The sequence below is a fragment of the Gymnoscopelus braueri genome (assembly GCF_963280865.1).
Source record: "Gymnoscopelus braueri genome assembly, chromosome: 16".
NCBI lineage: Eukaryota > Metazoa > Chordata > Actinopteri > Myctophiformes > Myctophidae > Gymnoscopelus > Gymnoscopelus braueri.
Window position 1 is genome coordinate 51,245,117 of NC_137616.1, and position 22,565 is coordinate 51,267,681.

The following is a 22,565-nucleotide window of genomic DNA, read 5'->3' on the forward strand; positions in this document are numbered from 1 at the left end:
TGTGTGTGTGTGTGTGTGTGTGTGTGTGTGTGTGTGTGTGTGTGTGTGTGTGTGTGTGTGTGTGTGTGTGTGTGTGTGTGTGTACACATTTCAAAGTTGGATTAGGCCATGAACCCCTATTATAATTTTAATGTTTTTTTTATCTCTGGGTCCCCAATCTACAATGTAAAATGCTCAGCGTTAATGTAACTCTCAGAGTGTACAAATGGAACCCTGTGTTATAAAATACCTGCTGCTCTTTGATCTTCTGGTCAGACTGCTGCTTGTCATTCTCCTGATTGGCTGAAATTGTTAACGCAACCTGAAAATGCATTTTCAGGAGAGTTGTTTTTCTTATTATGAAACAGGCCGCATTTAAAAAAGGTATCTTCTACCGGAATCGCTGCCTACCGGTCCGCTGGTCATCAAATGATTGAATTATTATTATTGGCAACCCTACACGTTAGTCACTGTTCCTACCTCAACCTATAGTCTAGTCTTTGTGACCGAATCTGCTGTCATGACTGACCCTAAAGTAATCCATTCACTGATTTATAAACCAACAGTAGTAGAAACTGAATCTGCTGTCATGACTGACCCTAAAGTAATCCATTCACTGATTTATAAACCAACAGTAGTAGAAACTGAATCTGCTGTCATGACTGACCCTAAAGTAATCCATTCACTGATTTATAAACCAACAGTAGTAGCATAGTGACTATAGATAAATGAACTCTATGTCTTTACATGCATAGTGACTATAGATAAATGAACTCTATGTCTTTACATGGTACTTTCAGGTTTGTATTGAACAGTGTGGCTTCCAATCTGCCAGTAAGAGTGACAACACCAACTGTCCTTAAATGACCTAGTACTACTACATTAGCACCCCCTGCTGGCCAGACTGAGTCAGCCCTGCTTCTGCACCTACTGATATTCAGGCCTGGATTAACACATGGGTTAATGTTTGATTACATTAGATTAGATTATATTTGATTTCATTGCTTCATTTTAATTGTGATTGCATAATAAAACACTATGGCACTTCCACAACAGTTCCACCTATCAGCGAAGAACACAACGATGGAATGTGTATGTGTATGCAAATATATATATATATATATATATATATATATATATATATATATATATATATATATATATATATATATATATATTCTAGTATCCTGAAGTGAAATAAAATCTAATCACATATTACTTCGATCATTGCATCACAGTAACTTTTTCAATTAAATAAAGGTTATTTTTGTATATTAAATTCATTGGCATACGTTGAACAATAACCATGACACTTTTAGCATGTATTATGGTTGTGATGTGAACACTTCTCTATATACTAGTTGTATTTTTTGGATTAAATAAAATGACATTTTATTTTAAATCATTTTATACTGTTTTATCTTTAGATTATTTGACCTGTTTCTATCCTGTGCTTTTCTCCTCCTCTTCCTCTATCCTTCCTCTCTCTCCTCATCTTCCTCTATCTCAATCCTTCCTCTCTTTCCTGATCAAATATAATAATAATTTAATCCATGTCTTTACACTATAAACCTGTGATGTGACAATAAAGCTGATTCTAAACCTAATGGTTAATATGTAAGTTATTGATGATTTCCTCAAACTATTTATTACATCAAGGGTTACAGTCTGACCCAGTGATTGGGGGGGGGGGGGCGGGGGTCCCCAGATGACAGTGAAGTGACAATTTAAGGACTTTTAGACCTTTTCAATACCTAAAAGAAAGGAAAGAAAAAGACGATCACTGTATCAAAAGTAATCAACAAACTACACTATAAAAACTGGTTAAAATTAGCCAAATTGTCAAATAATATAAATCTACAAGCTCCTCGCAAGAGTCGCAAACACGAGGCGTTGTGAGCTTGTAGATCATCTGTGTAACCGAGTCAAACTAAATCTAATGCTTACAATTCCTAGCGCTTGTCAGGGTGGGGGGTCCCCAGTTCAAATATGATTATTTTGGGGGGTCCCCAGTTCAAATATGATTATTTTGGGGGGTCCACAGTTCAAATATGATTATTTTGGGGGGTCCACAGTTCAAATATGATTATTTTGGGGGGTCCACAGTTCAAATATGATTATTTTGGGGGGGTCCACAGTTCAAATATGTTTTTTTTGGGGGGGGGGTCCACAGTTCAAATATGATTATTTTGGGGGGGTCCACAGTTCAAATATGATTTTTTTGTGGGGGTCCACAGTTCAAATATGATTATTTTGGGGGGTCCACAGTTCAAATATGATTTTTTTTGGGGGGGGGTCCACAGTTCAAATATGATTATTTTGGGGGGGTCCACAGTTCAAATATGATTTTTTTTAAAGGTTGAGAACCACTGATCTAACTGACAGAACACAAACACAGCTAAATAAAAAAAGAATGCAAGATTAACAGCTGATAGAAGCAATAAAGTAATTTAGATCATGTCTAAACCAGCCTGAAGGAAGTCAAAGGTCGTTTAAAGACTGTTGGTGTTTCTTACTGTTCTGTTCACTGTCTTTGGAGCTGACTGACAGACGGACACACGGACAGACAGACGGACAGAAAACCCTTTTAGCATAATGTTCAGTGATTGAAATTAACACACAAAGACGTTTAGTAAACTGTGTGTGTGTGTAACTCAACCTGCGTGAACTTTTTAAAATCAAATAAGTCAAAAACGTTAGCCTGTGTCAGACGTCAGTAGCTTAGGGAAGACCGACCAGGACTGCCTTTCTCCCGTTGCTGCCATCTTCAAGTACCTTCACCACTCAGCCTACTGCAGCTCTTCTGGTGGTCTGTGAGTAATGTTCTGTGTTACAATGGATTACACTATTACACACCTAACAAGAGATAACAAAATGCGTTGTCCAATGAGAGACGGAGGTGGGCGTGGGGATCCCTTAGGATTGGTTTAGGGAATTTCTAATCCCCTCCCCCTTGTAATCCCACACACTGTAGCCAATTTCAGACTGAAGCTCCACGCAGCTTCAGTCTGATAATCAGGCTAAACAAAAGAGGGCTTTTACTTTGACTTCTACTCCATTACATCTCAGAGGCAAATATTATACTTTTACTCCACCATATGAACACTTTAATTACTAGTTGTTCAGCCCTATATACTGTATATTTCGGCCTTTGAACATTGCACATCTACAAGCTCATAATGCGTTGCGATGCGACACATTGTGAGCTTGTAGATCTGCTATTTTCAAAAAAAAATTCATACATTTTTAACTTGTGAAATGGAACATTCTGCACAATGAGTATATTTACTTTTGGTACTTTAAGATAGATAGATAGATAGATAGATAGATAGATAGATACTTTATATATATTATATATTTAAGTATATGTTGATGCCAATACTTTTGTACTTTTACTCAAGTACATTTTGAATACGGGACTTCTACTTGTAACAACAGAGTATATCTATCTTGCAGTATTGATACTTTTACTTAAGTAAAACGTGAGTACTTCTTCCATCACTGGAAACGACCTACTATTACATGTTATTTGCACCAAACTGGGTCCAAACCAATCAGAAAATGCAAGTGCTTGGTATCTATAGGTTGAAGTTAGTTGTCAGGTTGACTGAATTAGCAAAGTGGGACTTGTGGCGCCATCTTTAGGGTTGTTGTCAGTATTGTATTATCTGGGGTTTGTCTGTCCAGTATAGTCCATGAGCCAGAGACCCAAAATTGAGCAATGATTATCGAAAGAGTGGGCAAAACCAAACCTATATTATTTTATTTTTTGACCTGTCTTGTACGTATGGGGAAAATAACAAAATGTGTGATAACCATGAAAAAGCTGCTCCTGTGGAAAGGTTATCATATATTTATTTACTCGTATTGACCCTATGAACAATTTAATATAAACATTTTAGATCCCTTTAGAGCAGGGGTTTTCAACAGGTGGTCCGTGGACCACTTGTGGTCCCTGAAGGTATTGCATGTGGTCCCTGACCATGTTGCAATATGTTTTTGAATTGACATGAAAAAGTTTGAAAACTACTGGTTTAGATTAAGCATAACAGTCAGAGGCAGAGCTGTGCAGAGACCATTAGAGGGGCAGGTGATCAAAGTTCAAAGGAGCATTTTCTTTTAAAACACCACACACACCAACATCATTTACAACACAACCTGCTGAATGATATCAACCCATATTCAAACACAATGTAACATGGAGTGTTAATAAAACCCTTAACAGTCAAGTAGGCTAATAATGATTAAGCAAATCATTGATAGCTTCTGCAGGAAACCTTTTTATTTTTATTTTTTATGAATCATATCTTATCTTTCTCGCCAATATAAAATATGTTTATCAGTTTCCAGCAGACAGGTTTATAGGATAACGGTCTCATACTGTACAGGTGTATGTGTGGAGCAAGGTTAAAAAGATTTCAAAATGACATACAAACATACAAAAGGATAAGAATATCAAGATTAGATTAGAAGTGAAAGTACTTGTGGAGGTGCACTCACTCTATAGAGCATTGGTTCTGTCAAATGTTTTTTTCTTCTTGTTCGATGGAACAGTGCATATTATCGACCTGGTGACCTATGATGACAATGTTATCAGTTTGTCAATGCTGCACTAATTTGACTTGTGATTTTAAAAAGCCATATGAAAAATTACAGCAATTCATTGATGTGAAAAATAAGAAATGTAATTTTACTTTTACTTGTACTTGTGCTTAAGTATTTTTAAAAGCATTTACTCTTGAATACTAAATACATTTAAAAGCAAGGACTTTTTTACTCTTACTTGAGTAATATTTTGACTGAGCTACTTTCACTTGTAGTGGAGTAAATTTAACCAGGAGTACTCTGTACTCTTACTCAAGTACTGGGGTCGAGTACTCTGTCCACCTCTGTATACACTCAGAAACAAAAAAGTTTGATTTTCATCATAGCCGATGGCGGCCATATTTGATTTGGCCATTGCGCCATTCGTGTCACTATGGCGGATGAGCACCTCTTTGATTTTTCATGTCTAGGTACCCATTGACTCAGTTCAAGTGAGAAATTCCCCTCACACCAAGTTGCGAACGGGTCTACAGGCCAGGTACAGGATTATTTAGTTTATAACATGTTAGAACTCACTCTAACACTATGGACCAGAGCTACTGTATGTCAGAGATAGGTTTATAACATGTTAGAACTCACTCTAACACTATGGACCAGAGCTACTGTATGTCAGAGAGAGGTTTATAACATGTTAGAACTCACTCTAACACTATGGACCAGAGCTACTGTATGTCAGAGAGAGGTTTATAACATGTTAGAACTCCCTCTAACACTATGGACCAGAGCTACTGTATGTCAGAGAGAGGTTTATAACATGTTAGAACTCACTCTAACACTATGGACCAGAGCTACTGTATGTCAGAGAGAGGTTTATAACATGTTAGAACTCCCTCTAACACTATGGACCAGAGCTACTGTATGTCAGAGAGACGTTTATAACATGTTAGAACTCACTCTAACACTATGGACCAGAGCTACTGTATGTCAGAGATAGGTTTATAACATGTTAGAACTCACTCTAACACTATGGATCAGAGCTACTGTATGTCAGAGAGACGTTTATAACATGTTAGAACTCCCTCTAACACTATGGACCAGAGCTACTGTATGTCAGAGGGAGGTTTATAACATGTTAGAACTCACTCTAACACTATGGACCAGAGCTACTGTATGTCAGAGATAGGTTTATAACATGTTAGAACTCACTCTAACACTATGGACCAGAGCTACTGTATGTCAGAGAGACGTTTATAACATGTTAGAACTCACTCTAACACTATGGACCAGAGCTACTGTATGTCAGAGAGACGTTTATAACATGTTAGAACTCACTCTAACACTATGGACCAGAGCTACTGTATGTCAGAGAGAGGTTTATAACATGTTAGAACTCCCTCTAACACTATGGACCAGAGCTACTGTATGTCAGAGAGACGTTTATAACATGTTAGAACTCACTCTAACACTATGGACCAGAGCTACTGTATGTCAGAGATAGGTTTATAACATGTTAGAACTCACTCTAACACTATGGATCAGAGCTACTGTATGTCAGAGAGACGTTTATAACATGTTAGAACTCCCTCTAACACTATGGACCAGAGCTACTGTATGTCAGAGGGAGGTTTATAACATGTTAGAACTCACTCTAACACTATGGACCAGAGCTACTGTATGTCAGAGAGAGGTTTATAACATGTTAGAACTCACTCTAACACTATGGACCAGAGCTACTGTATGTCAGAGGGAGTTTCCATAACATGCCGGCACATGCTCAAGCGGGCGACACAAAATAAAGGTGCAATGTGTGTGTGTGTGTGTGTGTGTGTGTGTGTGTGTGTGTGTGTGTGTGTGTGTGTGTGTGTGTGTGTGTGTGTGTGTGTGTGTGTGTGTGTGTGTGTGTGTGTGTGTGTGTGTGTGTGTAAAGGTCTCTGCTCTACCATGAGTGAGTCTGTGGAGAGAGAGGAGGGGGGCGTGGCCTATAAAACCGACCCGTCTGGAGAACTTGAGAGGTAAGATAAACATCTATAGTGGACAGTAACTAAGTACATTTACTTGAGTACCTTTTTTCTGTACTTTATTTGTATTTTTGGATATTCGTGTCTTTCACTCCACCACATTTCAAAGACAAATATGTACTTATTACTATTACACTGCATTTCCAGGGAGGGACAAATACATTATGAATTAACCACTTAAGCCCTATTTTTTTATGTCAAAATGTGTATACATTAATGTATTGATAATGAAAAGAAAATGCACTTTGTAATTTGTATTTTTGAATACTTTAATGCATGTACTTTTGAATATGTAACTTTTTTTTTGTACAGCATTCCTTTAACTCAGTACTTTACTGTAGTTGAGTAATATTTGACCAGGAGTAAGCCTGTATACTTTGACTCAAGTACTGGATTTATTTGTCCACCACTGTCCACCACTGACTAAAAAAGCGATTTAAACGCTTGTTTCAACCCGTCTGTAAAAATGTCTTGGCCGTTAAAATGTAAAACATCTGAGAGCAGGGGGGCTGACCTTTACTTTTTGGATACGATGTGCGGAAAAAGGTAAGAATCATTCATAGTGGCCAATTTTCACCGGTGTCGTCACCTGCCGGCACCCGACGCTGTGGGACCTCATCTCTGAGCTATACAGCGGAGGGAGAGGTTCCAAATGGGGCTAATATATAGACGAATCCACAGAACGGCCGTCATAACTGTGGTGTCAAACGGCTGCAGCTCCACGCCGCGACACCGCAGTTATGATTGCCTACAGGCAGCTGTGGATTCGTCTATACATATACACACATATCATTCACATGGTCTCTTCACGTTCAACCTCACTCAGCTCCCTTCATTCTCATTGGCTAACAAGCTAACACATACGATACATCCTCAATCTAATGGTTCAGGTTGGTTTAGGTGTCTTTTTAATCAGAACAGCTGCAGGAACAGCGCTGAGACCAATGCTGAACATGAAGAGTGAACAGTTATCAAACTCCCTCCACCTCCCCAGCCTCCTCCTCTGACATCTAAGTTAAATGTATGATTCTGTAGATTGTTTGATGTTATCTGTGTATCTTAACTTATGCCTTTGAAGCCTCAATAATTAAATGTAGGCTATGTTTCTGCAGGATTGTATGTTATGTCTTTATCTTAACTTTTGCCCTTGAAGGGTTCAATGTTCATGCAATAATTTATGCTCTGCTTCTAGTTAATGATCTCAGATTCTGTGTCATGCTTGTGCAGATACTCTGTAGTATCACAGGAGCAGAGTCAAAAACAAAGTGGGGGAAAAAGTAGCTAAATACACCTGAGAGCTGACACCGACAGACAGCTATTATAGTGCTAAAAAATAGCCTATGGCTTCATGTCTTTGAACATATGCTTTAATCATTTGAGAAGTTACATAGAAAACCACTGCACTGCAGGGTGCTTAGGGCACAAGGTTATCTGTATTTAGACCCCCCCCCCATACATAACGGACGATCCCTAACCCTGATAAACTGAATATCCTTCATCATCTCTTTCTACCAGGGTTCATGAGTCTCCTGTACCCAGCTGTAACTCCATGAAGAGTGACTGGTCCATAGATCATCCTCGTAACTTCAAAGATGGACACCACTCTACTGACGAGAGGTCAGAATGAAAACAACACATTGTTTAGTAGTTGTTATCAAACTCTATTGAGCAGAGGTCATGAGGTACAATATATTAATGATAACCATAATCCTTATAAACTAAATATCCTTCATCATCTCTTTCTAGCAGGGTTCATGAGCAGAGACCATCTCCTGCAGCCAGCTATAACTCCATGAAGAGTGACTGGTCCATAGATCATCCTCATAACTTCAAAGATGGACACCACTCTACTGACCACAGGTCAGACTGTAAAACAGACAGAAAACACAACATTTAGAATAGGTCAGATTTCCAGAAATCTTAACCCAGAGGGCAATCGTGTTAATTCATGACATACATGTTTTCTAGGGGTATTAAGGGGTGCTGAATCCAAATCTGCTGTATGTCCAGCTAAAATAAATTACATTTTAAAGATGGCGGCCACCACTATGTTGAAATATATTAACTCATTCACTGCCAAGGATGAGAATTGTAGAGAGGAGAGGGGGACAGCCCATGACATCCTGGACTTCCAGGCCCTCTTACACACACCCACACAGACCGTGCTCAACCCACCCCAGCCCTGCTACACTCCCGCACCGACCCTTTCACTGACATCCACATCAGCACCCACTCCTCACCTCTGAGGTACCAGGCCCCGAGGTGACTTTGACATTTGACCTTGTGGAGCAGTATCTCGTTGTATTTGAGAAATTGAAATAAACAAATTAAGCCAAGTGTTAATTGACATGCACCCAGCTATTAATCTCTCAAGAACAGATTCTACTCTGCGTTTGAATCTGTCGGGGGGGTTCGTCATAACGTGTACGCACTGACCTACAAGTGGGCGTGCCTTCAGATCAGGAAGCAGGCCGCGCTTTACCCAATCAAATGTAGTGGGCGGGATTTACTGTCTGTGCTCTGCTTCCCACTAAAAACAAAACCGCATGTTCTCCCTGTGTCTCCTAGGGTAGTTAATACCCTCACAAAAACATGTAGTAATCCTGGTCGCTATACCGCCTCCCCCATGACAGCCGGGGCGCCTGATGGAGGGGAAGGGAACTGGTTGGAATAACGTGTTCCTTCCACACGCTACGTCCAACCAGGGAAACTCCCCCCTGTCAGGTGACAAGAAGGTCAGTTGGCTCTCATGCCTGAAGGAAGCATGAGCTCGGCCCTGGCCTCCCTACTGTGGGGGACTGGTGTAGTGCTGGTGTAGGGCTGGTGTAGCGCCCAGGATCACTTAGGAAATTGGCACCGGGTGAAAAAAATGGGTTACAAAAATCGTGGGATAAAAAATGTAGTAAAAAAATAAAAAATAAACCGAAACTCATAGAACAATAGCGTCCTCGGAGCAGACAAAACCACAGAAAGATATTCACATTTTAACTTGCTCTTTCATCATAGAAACAAGTGGACTTATAACCAAAACCATCCATGTTCTCTGGGAGATATGGTGTTAGTATTCCGTGGACAAATATTGTTAGTGGGAATGAAAACAGTCGCACCACCGGAAGTGAAAGGCTGAAGGCAGACCAAAACCCTGGTTTCCTTGCGCACGTGTGCTCCATCGACCTCCTCCCAGAGCCAAGTGAGATAGTAAAAAACAGCAGAGGGCGCTGTTTTTCCTTTTCATTTGGTGATGGGTTCCCAGATTGCCCAGCTATATACTGTATACTTTCACCCAAGAAATGGGTTTATAACGAGAGGGAAGTGGGGGTGGATATTTTTTCTGACAAACGAGTGATATTGGTGCAAAACAAGTGCTTGCAATTGATTCAGAGTCCAGACTCATGAAAAACCCTAGTTTGACTCCACACAAGCTACTTAAGGCAGAATTAGAAGTTTTCAAATGTTCCCACATAAAGTTGCGGGCACGAAAACTTTCAGTAGCTGTCACGAGTTTCCTAGTATTTAATGTATTTAATGTATTTAATGTATTTAATGTATTTATTTTATTTATTTTATTTATTTTATTTATTTTATTTATTTTATTTATTTTATTTATTTTATTTATTTTATTTATTTTATTTATTTTATTTATTTTATTTATTTTATTTATTTTATTTATTTTATTTATTTTATTTATTTTATTTATTTTAATGTGTGTGTTACTAGACATCCTTTACAAAAACATTGCTGAAGAAATGTCTTGGTAAGGAAATTGTTATTTTATTTATATATGATTTTCAAGCCATTTCCTCACATTTGATCTCAAATCAGAATATAGCATTGTTTTCCCCATATATGACAATCTTAAAAAAGCTATATACAATCAAGTGTCTACCTTGTTTTGTCAAAAAGACATAACATAGTATAGTGGTGGTGGCCACCATCTTTAAATTGTCCATTTTGAGGCATCAGCACTCATTTTGAGCTGGACATACAGCAGATCTATGGAGCAGAGGTCATGCAAATGGTAACCGTAATCCTAATAAACTAAATATCCTTCATCATCTCTTTCTAGCAGGGTTCATGAGTCTCCTGTACCCAGCTGTAACTCCATGAAGAGTGACTGGTCCATGGATCATCTTCACTTCAAAGATGGACACCACTCTACTGACCAGAGGTCAGACTCTCTCTTTTTCTTTCTTTAAGGATAATTCCTTTTAACAGGACGTTCATGAAAGTCCTTGCGGGCTTGTTTCCAATGAGGGCCTGTGAGCAATTAGGGGTTAAGAGTCTTGCTCAGGGACAAATTTCTGTAAAACAGAATGAAGAAGGGTTTTATTTGTCACCAACTGTGATAGTATTATTATGTTAGCAGAGTAATATATCATATGTGCTAACATTATGATACAATTTAAAAAAGTCATACTAATAATAATACAATAAAACATACTGGATGATTGTAATAGAGTTAGGGTTAGGTCTTGTTTTAGACAGATACACTATCTTATCCTATAGCAGCAGTGTCAAATCAAATGGGCTAAAGAAAGCACACATAATACAGAAGAGTTGTGCATTTGTGTGTGCGTGCGCACATTCATGCATGCATGCGCTGAGCGTGCGTGCGTGCGTGCGTGCGTGCGTGTGTGTGTGTGATTCCTCTACAGAGACCACCAGAAGAAGGATCTCAATGATCAGTCTGATCAGGAGCATCAAACAGATCTGGTGAGTCAGTTGACAAGATCTCTTCTTAATACAAAATGTATTGGGGGCGGCCATAGCTGAGTGGTTAGTGATCCCGCCTAGGGAGCCAAAGCCCCTGGTTGTCCGCACAGTGGCTGCTCACTGCTCCTAATGTTTATAAGATGGGTACAATGCAGAGGACACATTTCACGTATGTGCAAATATACAGTGACAAATAATGACTTTCATCTTACATACATTGGTGGTGCTGGAGGGGCCCGTTGTGATTTTGTGCACAGGGCCCATTGTCACTTTAATCTCTCCATGCTCCTGGTCCACCATCACATTCCATTGTAAAGGCACAAATATTTTCATCTTGAACTGTCCTCCTAACAAACACACGCACGCAGGCACGCACACACACACTGTTAAAGCAGAATCTGAATGGGAACTCAGTCAAACAAGATAGACAAAATAAGGCACAGACAAAGTCAAAGTTCTAGAAGAATTGGTGATATATTTCTGATATCAAAAAGGAGCTTCAAACTTACAATTTCAGCAGGACAAGAAATGTATGCAACCGACCAGTCTGAACTCAAAGAACACACTGAAAGGTCACAAGTTTTATACAAGTGACTTCAAACAATTCTCACAGCATCAAAAAGACCTCCTGTCCCACATGGAACACAATCACTGGGCTCATCCTCAGACTTGTTAATTTGTTTATCACCTTAGTATGTGAAGTGAAACAAAAGAATGCAAATGTGTCTCTAGGAGTCAGAATGTCTGCAGCCGGTAAACCACATGACATGGGGGAGAGGGAAGTATTTGAACTCAGAACTTATTTCATTAAACAGGAGTTCTTTACAAATGTTTACTTCATTTCAAAATTACTTTGACAGCACACACGCACGCACGCACACACACACACACACACACACACACACACACACACACACACACACACACGTTGCGCTGAATGAGTGTCTGCTAAATGTCTACATTTTAATTGTAAATATGAAGTGAATGTGATGTTTTGAACTCTCATGTTTACTGAATAATAATGATACAAATGTATTATTGTGCATTTGGAGGGTTCTCTGGAGGAAGAGAAGAAGCTCCACATGGACCTGGAGAGAGTCCAGTGGAGAAAGCTGGAGGAGGATCTGAAACGATCCCAGGAATCCATCATGGATCTGGAGAATGACAAGCAGCAGTCTGACCAGAAGATCCAAGAGCAGCAGGTATTTTTATTTTCCATAAAGTCATTAATAAAAAGTAAGAGTAAATTATGATTTCAATGTTTATCTACTTCACTGGTTCCTAACGTTGGGTCTGGGGACCACCAGGGTTACAAATGAACCCTTACAGCTCTGTAACTCTGAGAGTGTACAAATGGAACTAAATGGACCTTTATGGGTCCATTTGTTTCGATGTGTACACTCTCAGAGTTAAATTATACATTTTACAGTGTAGATTTGGGTCCCAGAGATTCAAATAAATTATATCAAGTGGGGGTCCATGGTCTAATTTATATCCAACTGGGGGTCCTTGAAATGCACAACATTGAGAATCACTGAGTAAGAGTAATAAGTAAGAGTAAATGACGAGTATTACACGTTAACCTATAATATCATTGATTTGAAAGGATCGTATTAAAGAACTGGAGGAAGAACCTGCTAAACCTTCCCTAACCCTGACCATAATCCCAACTGTGATAGCTGTAATAGCTGTAATCATAGCCATAATCCTAGCCATACTCCTAGCCCAAACACCCAGTCAGAGGACAGATGTGGCTCAGCTGGTGAAGACATCCAGTCAAGAGATGAAGAAGCTGAGTGATGTTGAGCTGAAGATGATCCAGAATTATGCAGTGGATGTGACTCTGGACCCTGAAACAGCACATCCTGGCCTCATCCTATCTGAGGATGGAAAACAAGTGAGTCATGGAGACAGAAGGAAGAATCTCCCAGACAACACAGAGAGATTCTCTAAATGTGTCTGTGTCTTAGGAAAACAAAGCTTCTCCTCAGGAAGGTTTTACTATGAGGTTCAGGTTAAAGGGAAGACTGGGTGGGATCTAGGAGTGGCCAGAGAGTCCATCAACAGGAAGGGAGACATCACACTGAAACCCAACAATGGTTTCTGGTCTATATGGTTGAGGAATAGAAATGAGTACAAGGCTTGTGCTAGCCCTCTTGTCCTCCTCCCTGTAAGAGAGAAGGTCCAGAAAGTGGGAGTGTTTGTGGATTATGAGGAGGGTCTGGTCTCCTTTTATGATGTGGAGGTCAGAGTTCATCTCTACTCTTTCACTGGCTGCACCTTCACTGAGAAACTATATCCATACTTCAGTCCCTGTTTTAATTATGGTGGTACAAACTCTGCTCCTCTGATCATAATTTGATATCACATTTGCTTTTATTTTCATTTTGGCTAATGATATTTTAGATGATTGATTTTTTTTGTTTTGTTTTTATGACACCACAGATCATATCAGGATCATACATACACATATTGTATATTCATACACTGGCTTCCCAACATGCACACATACAACATAAACACCACACACAAAAAGGTAAAAACTAAAACAATAACACAACAAAAATAAAAACAGACCAACTATCACATCGATAAAAACACAACAAACAAACAGACAAACATCACACAGGGAGAAGAGTAGGATATGAGACGCCTGTCCAATGACTCTCATGACTCTTTATAAAGTTGATACATAGTCTTATATTCCTGTTAGTGTATACAACGTGTGTGTGTGTGTGTGTGTGTGTGTGTGTGTGTGTGTGTGTGTGTGTGTGTGTGTGTGTGTGTGTGTGTGTGTGTGTGTGTGTGTGTGTGTGTGTGTGTGTGTGTGTGAGCATGAAGTAAGTCGTTGCTGTCGGGTAGGAAGCTTGTATGTCCGAAATTGTTCCTTTATTATTATTATTTTAAAAACATTTTAAAATAGTGAAATTAGCCGATCTAACGGATCTTAAAGGAGTAGTTCACCCAAAAAACACAATAGAAACAAGGCCCCTGTGGGATTTCTGTGTTATCCTTTTAGCATAACCTGTAACTGTACATTAATCTAATAATGTTGTTAATAAAGGATTACATCAATCAATGTGATGTATTTGTATTGTATATACTATAGACTATATTCAACATTAATATAATGCTATACTATCACATTCTGTCAGGAGTTCTCTGTATTCCTCATTGGGTGGTAGTGGTGGGGGGCAGATGTGACTTACGTGGTGGGGGGGGGGGCGCATCAGGTGAAAGCCGGCATTACACTCAATGCAAACAGGATGTAAACTAGAAAAATAAATGACTTTAAAGGAGAATTCCGGACATTTTAAGTGTTATCTTTGATGTGTCGTTACTCACCTACCGACGTAAACAGTGGCATTGTTTATTCCCAGAGATTTCCCTGTCGTCATATTTTCAACACCCTCCGTTGTCATAATGGGAGCGCGTGTCATAGGTAAATTCGTCTATTATAACCGATGCATTTTTTCTCTACTACTACTCATTGTGGTGTCTCATGATAGTAAAACATGCAGTGAAAGTTCCTGAGAGGCTACCGCTAATGACGAACGAGCTAACGCTAGTTGCTTGTTTCTCAACATGGCAACACCAAGTTGCCAGGTTCTGGGAGAGAAACAAGCAACTAGCGTTAGCTCGTTCGTCATTAGCGGTAGCCTCTCAGGAACTTTCACTGCATGTTTTACTATCATGAGACACCACAATGAGTAGTAGTAGAGAAAAAAATAACTTTGCATCGGTTATAATAGACGAATTTCCCTATGACACGCGCTCCCATTATGACAACGGAGGGTGTTGAAAATATGACGACAGGGGAATCTCTTGAAATAAACAATGCCACTGTTTACGTCGGTAGGTGAGTAACGACACATCAAAGATAACACTTAAAATGTCCGGAATTCTCCTTTAAGGCAGAGACGGGATTAAAACACACATCTATTGAAAGAGTACGGACTAATACAGTTCACACAGGTTCCTAATGTCAAGTTAACATCTGTGGTTACAGGGTCAGCACTGTATATGTTTTTTTGTCAGTGGTGGAAAAGGTTTTCAAATGTTTTACTTAAAAGTATCAATACTGCAATGTATAAATAGTCCATTAAAAGTAAATGTCCGGAATTCAAAATTTACTTGAGTAAAAGTACAACAGTATTGGTATTAAAATGCACTTAATTATGCAGAATGTCCCATTTCACGTTTTCAAAATGTATACAAATCTTTTGAAAATATCTTCTGAGGTGGTACTCAGTCTAAAAAGGTTGAGAACCACTGCTCTATTAGATTTCTACTTGCATGATTCACAGTTTGGAAACCAATCCTGGGCCAGATATTAAGATGTGTGTTCGGTGGGGATCTTTTCAGTATAATATCCTTCAAATTATGTTACAGTTGGCTTTGCACAGAAACATCCGGTCAAAATACTTTTAACTTTTACTCTTTAAGTACATTTCAGAGCCTGTACTTTATTTTTACTTTTACTCAAGTAATTATTTGAATGAGTACTTCTACTTTTACCAAAGTCGTCTTTTACACAAGTAATTGTACTTCTACTCGAGTACAGAATGTCAGTACTTTTCCCATCTCTGCTAGACACTCTGAGTGACAGGTGAGTGAGTACCTGTCACTCACCTGAGATTGCTCTGGCTGCCCCGCCCTGTCTCAGCTGTTCCTCATGTGTGATTAGGGCCTCTTTAGGCTATAAAGAGGAGATGTTCCTCATGTGTGATTAGGGCCTCTTTAGGCTATAAAGAGGAGATGTTCCTCATGTGTGATTAGGGCCTCTTTAGGCTATAAAGAGGAGCTGTTCCTCATGTGTGATTAGGGCCTCTTTAGGCTATAAAGAGGAGCTGTTCCTCATGTGTGATAAGGGCCTCTTTAGGCTATAAAGAGGAGCTTTTTCCAGCTCCAGCTCATAGTCTCTCCCCAGCAGAGAACACCAGTTATTTGACCCCTTAGTTAATTTGTCTCTCTTTATTTCAGTTACACTGGACCATGCTCCATCTCTCACTCAGTGGAGTAAAAGTACAATATTTGCCTCTGAGACATAGTAGAGTAGAAGTAAAATAATTGGAAATTGGAAATACTCAATGAGTACAAATACCTCAACATAGTGTAACAATCAGCCCCTTTTTCAAAAAGGGTAACTATTAACTAAAAGGAAAAAACAACCCCAACCCAAACAATTCCCAGATCCTTTGATCCCTTAAATCACAGATTTAACGCAAACAATAAACAAAATCAAAACAAGGTGGACATTACTCGCTTTACACGACAATAACAAACAGTCTCACATTACGGGCCGAACGGTTTATCCACACTGCGGTCCAGAGAAAGTCTATTATGTCTTTGGTCCAAAACGAAACGCAACGTCTCCTCCGCACGAAGCGGCCGACATCATATATAAGGTTCGGGGCAGCCCTGTTATTTGTAATCCAAAAGAACCGGACGCTTGGTTTTATCTCACCGGCCGCGGCTCCTCCCGTCTCCAAACACCGACCGGCGTCTCATTCATAAAACCGCATCGCTCGATGACCCACGTAAGGCAGCAACGGTAGGTTCCTTCCTCCGCTGGGCTCGAGAGTTCTTTTATCTTGGCTGCAGCTTACTGTCACGTTTAACTTTGTTTCAAACGGTATAAACTGGCGCCTCGGGAGATCTCCTCTCTCTTCCTCCTGCTGATACTAGTACACAGGTTGTTGGTTTGATCTCCCCTCCCCCCGTGCCACACCTCTATTTGTAAAGTCGGGTGGCACCAATGTTCCAATCACCCGCAGCACTCAGCCCCATTACCCCTCAAGTGAATAGGAAATGTCCATATAGCTCAGTGTCCAACATGTCACATAACATGCATAAACTTAGATCAGATGTGACTTACCAATCAGACATAATTACACCCATAGATCAAGCAGATCAATATAATACATATAATGTGCATTTGTCACAATAGTACAGTACTTAAGTGCATGTACTTATAGTTACTTTCCACCACTGGTTTTCAGAGAGAAAAGGAGGGCAGGGAGAGCAAGATGAATAAAATATACAGTACACATAACATAAACCAGTAGGTACAGTATGTACATGAGGATATACCTTAGGTGGGAAAAGTACTCACATTTTTTACTTAAGTAAAAGTATCAATACTGCAATGTAGAAATACTCAAGTAGGAGTCCGGAATTCAAAATGTACTTGAGTAAAAATACAAAAGTATTGGCATCAAAACGTAAAAGTACCCATTATGCAGAAATGATGTGGACCTACTGTCCAAAATGAATCGAAATCTTTTGAAAATAGCAGATCTACAAGCTCACAATGCGTCGCATCACGACACATTGTGAGCTTGTAGATCGACATGACACGATATTTGCAAATGGCCGAAATATATATATAGGGCTGAAGTGGTTGCTTTATAATAATAAAATGTAATAATAATCAAAATCTACAAAGTAACTAGTAACTAAAGTTTTCAAATAATTGTAGTGGAGTAAAAGTACAATATGTGTCTCTGAGATGTAGTGGAGTAGAAGTAAAAGTACTGAAAATTGGAAATACTCCAGTGAAGTAAAAAAATACCTCACAACTTTACTTGAGTACAGTACTTGAGTAAATGTACTTAGTTACTTTACACCACTGGGATAGACATGATGATGCAAGGTGGTAGCCCTTCGGTACAGTGGGTCCACATCAGAAGCATAAGGTCCCACTGAGCCATAGTCGGCTATTAGACTTCCGTCTAAAACAGGGTTATAATTGGTCTAAAACAGGGTTATAATTGGTCTAAAACAGGGTTATAATTGGTCTAGAACAGGGTTATAATTGGTCTAACAGTGAAGGTTTTTTAACGGTCTCTAGGCTTAGCCTAGACGTTGATTAGCTGCTTTTTAAGCGTCTATGTATAGACGTCATTTCAACGGCTATAATATAGACGGTCTATAAATGGACGCTTAAAAAACAGCTAATGAACGTCTAAGCTAAGCCTAGACCGCTAAAAAACTTTCACTGTTAGACCAATTATAACCCTGTTTTAGCCCTTAGACGTATTTTAGACGTATTTATATATATATATAAATGCTCAGTGGAGTACATGAGGCTGGACAAAGAGTGTGTTGAGACAGACAGCTTTCCTTCATTCCAGTCCAGCTGGACTCTGATGCTCCTCCTGGTTTCTGCTTCAATGAGATCAGTTGATTGACCCTGCTGTGTGTCTTTACCTTTATAACACTAACGCTGTTGTCTCGCACTGACCCCTTCTGGTAAGACTCTGCTAACACACCCGGTAACCAGCAGTGGTGGAAAAAGTACTAACAGTTTGTTTTACTTCAGTAAAAGTATCAATACTGCAGAAATATGTAGAAGTACTCTGTTACAAGTAAAAGTCCGTAATGCAAAATTTACTCGAATTTACCAAAAGTATTGGAATCAGAATATACTAGTTTTCAAATGTATAAAAATATTTTGAAAATAGCAGATCTGCAGGCTCTTGTGAGCTTGTAGATCTGCTATTTTCAAATGGCCAAAATGTATAGGGTTGAAGTGGTTAATGTATGTGTAGTAATAATAATCTAAATCTACAAAGTAACTAGTAACTAAAGTTTTAAAAATAATTGTAGTGGAGTAAAAGTACAATATTTGCCTCTGAGATGTAGTGGAGTAGAAGTAAAAGTAGTGTAAAAGAAAAGTAAAGAAAAGTACAGTACTTGAGTAAATGTACTTACTAGTTACTTTACACCTCTGCAAGGTGTATACTGGTTTGGCAGTGTTGGGCTCCAGAATTACAGAAGTGTATTGGAGACGATAGGCCCTATTTTGACACAAAATACCCATAATCCTTCAAACTCGTTGCCATTTTTTACCATTTTAAAAACATTTTCAAATAGTTCGAATAGCCAATCTACAAGCTCACCACGTGGCGATGTAGATCAGGTAGTTGAACTATTTGAAAATGATTTTTAAAAATAGTAAAAAATGGCAAAGAAGTTTAGGGATAATGAGTAAGGCACCGGCGGAAATATGGCCCGATATCCTCTCTGCATAGGCGTATGGGGTAATGAAGGCTAGGGTAGGCTAAGCCTTCCCAAATGTTATTATGCTGGTAAATTCTGGGAATTGTGCAAATTATATAATATATGTGCGCATAATTATTTAGTTACATTTTTGATAATAAATCAGTAAAATCAGGCAAAAATATGAATTAAATAACATAACCCTAACCTAACCCTAACCCTAAAACCGAAACAAAGTAACCAAATTCCGAAAATAAACTAACAAAATCCGCCCAAAAGACGCCGGGGCCGAAAAACCACTAGACAGCGCTGTTCGCTCGCCTATGGGTCACCGTTTGGCTCCCAGTGAAGCACAGAAGCAGCGGGTCACGTGATCGGAAAAAAAAAACAGCCCGTTCACTTCCTTGTTATTCGATCTGGAAGAATGGCCCTTTTCTCTGTTTCTGTTGCTTTTTGGTGAAAACAGCCTTCATTCAACTGGCCACAACTATGGAACGGATGATCGTGGCGGCTCGCGTGATAAGGGGGATCGATCACACTGGAGATAAATATTCTCTTTTAATAATTTTTATCCCACGATTTTGTAACCCATATTTTTTCACCCAGTGCCAATTGCCGATGTAATCCTGGGCACTACTCTCCCTCTGCCAGCCTAGGGAGAGCCCAAGCTGAAACTCATGCCTCCTTCAATGCATGAGGAGCAAGCAGGCCGCTTCTTATCACCCGACAGGGGGGAGGTTCCCTGGTTAGACGTAGCGCGTGGAAGGAACACGTTATTCCAACCAGTTCCTTTCCCCTCCATCAGGCGCCCTGGCTGACCAGGGGGAGGCAGTATAGAGACCAGGATTACTGCATGTTTTTGTGAGGGTATTAACTACACGGGGAGAACATGCAAACTCCACACAGAGAGGCCCTTTTGTGGAGATAAATATTCTAAGATTTTAAAAAGGTGAGTGAAAACACTCTGGCAGTCAAAGAGTTAATGTCTTACTAATAATAAAGTATTCAATCAATCAAAAATCATTATATCTCACTGACGCGAACCTCCCCAGTCTCCTCTTCCTCTTGTAGAAATACTTGAACCTTCTGAAGCGGTCCCTCAGCGAGCGCCTCGGCACGCCGCCGGGCCCGCACCGCAACGTGCTCAGCCTGGCCTCCAGTTTCTCCCGCACGACCGTCCACGTGTTCCGGACCTCCTCCCTGAGATTCCTCTTCGGACGCGTCCTCTCGATGAGGATGTCGCACAGGTTCTTCACGGCCAGGTTGCAGGGCGGCGGCTTCACCTGGACCTTCCTGCAGAGCGGACACTCGTTCGCGGCCTTCCCTCGCCACCACTTCTGGAGACAGTCTTTGCACAGGCTGTGGCTGCACGACAGGACCATGGGGTTCATTTTGCTCGTGAACTGTTTGGCATTATCAGTGTGAAGCTCATCTGGACAACCCCACCTGGCGAAGATATTTTTCAGACGAGCAATTGTGGTCTCACTCTTCATGTCTGGTAGATGAGCTATTTCTATGTAGCGAGAATAATAGTCAACAACTACCAAGTAGTTTTCTTTCTCATACTCACAGATGTCCGCCCCGATCGTCTGCCAGGGCCTCTGTGGTAGTGGCGTTGTAATCAGAGGCTCCTTCCTCTGTGTAGGTCTGACTCGCATGCACTCGGGACATTTTGTCACCAGTTCCTGGATCTCTCTCTCCAGCCCAGGCCACCACACACTCATGCGTGCCCGTTCTCTGCACTTGGTGACGCCTATGGGAGCACACCACTCTGTTGGCTCACTGATCTCCTCTATGACGCCGCACTTGAGCATCCTCTCCAGCTCCGTCTTGACTTTGGGAAGCAGAGGAGCAGACACTCTCCTCGCTGTGTTAATGCTGTATGGGACAGCATCGTCCCGCAGGCGTATTTTCACAGGTTTTATTTTTAAGAGGCCCAGATCCGCCCCGAATGTGCTCTGAACCTCCTCCACTCTCTTTACTAGTCCCATAGCCACCGCAACATTACGGCCTAACAGGTTGCTGCCATTAGCTGTCTTGATCACATGGATGTTGAACTTATATTGCCGGCCTTTGTACTTGGATATGGTAGTGAACAGTCCTAGACATTCAAGCCTACCTCCGGGGCTGTCAAAAGCTGTGGAGTCACTGGATAACTGGGGCAGGTGTTTGAGCTGATGGTAGGTGTCATCCGAAATCACACTGGCATCTGCACCAGTGTCAATTTTGAAGGTGACAGGAGTTTCACAGACGTTCAGTTTAACAGTCCATGGCCTATTGGAATCTGTCACGTAGAGGTATTTTGTTTTTATCTCACCAAGGAAGTGTCCTTCACTGTAATTGTCATCCTGCTGCTCCATTGTTGACAGCTCATTCACTCTTGCAGAGCGGCACACGACGGCAAAGTGCCCAATCTTCTGGCAGTGTCTGCATTTTGCCTGCCTGGCTGGACACTGCGCATTATTCGGGTGATCCCTTCCACACCTGAAGCACTTAGTTTCTGTAGCACCACCATCGCGATGCCCTGCTGCTTGGAAGCCGCCACTGACCCGTGCCCTTCCCCGTCCTCTGTTTTGTTGGAAAGGCGCAGCGCGCGCATTGTGTCTGACCTCACTCAGGAATGTAGCATCTCCGCAGTTACAACAACTGTGTGCAACCTCACTGAGGAATGCTGCATCCCCCGAGCCAGCTTTAGCCTGTTGGCTAACTTGCCCCTTTATCTGCTCAGACTGTCTCACCATCTCAACGGCCTTCTCCAGCGTCAGATCTGCCATTAATTGCAGTTTCTCTGACATCTCTTTATCCAGGATTCCTATCACCAGTTTATCCCGAATATTTTCGATCTTCACCGGACCAAACTGGCAGGTCTCGGCCAGCTCGTAGAGCGTCCGGATGTATTCCTCCGCAGACTCGCCCCTCTTTTGCGAGTGGAGGTAAAAACGAGCATGTTTGTGGATAATGTTCACTTTCGGAATGAAATAATTATTCAATTTGTCCAACACAGTGTTATAGTCATTATTGTCCTCTCCTTCTTCATCGTCCACCCCTACCTCGAAATGCAACGTGTTGAAAACTTTCTCAGCCTCCTTTCCGAGCGCATATAACAACGTGCTAACCTGCACAGCTCCATCCTCCTGGTTTAGCTTCGTGGCTAGCCGGTAGCGCTGGAACCGTTGCCTCCACTCCGGTTATGACCGATATAATGAAACACTCTTGACGACGTTCTTTAACTGCATAGGTTGTTGTGTTTATTAGCTTCTCACGTAGACACACACAGCTGTGTTGTTTTCGTAGCATACATGGAAT

The 22,565-nt window shown here is 40.6% G+C and overlaps 1 protein-coding gene across 1 annotated transcript; it reads left to right on the forward strand.

The window, feature by feature from the left end:
• Positions 1-2,719: 2,719 nt before the first annotated feature.
• LOC308103075 (uncharacterized protein) lies at positions 2,720-14,286 on the forward strand (the record flags this gene model as incomplete). Its single annotated transcript, XM_080452923.1, has 6 exons — positions 2,720-2,792; positions 6,452-6,536; positions 8,082-8,159; positions 8,292-8,402; positions 12,993-13,152; positions 14,275-14,286. The coding sequence occupies exons 2-6, from the start codon at positions 6,466-6,468 to the stop codon at positions 14,284-14,286; spliced, it is 432 nt and encodes a 143-aa protein (XP_080309049.1). The 5' UTR covers positions 2,720-2,792; positions 6,452-6,465.
• Positions 14,287-22,565: the final 8,279 nt, after the last annotated feature.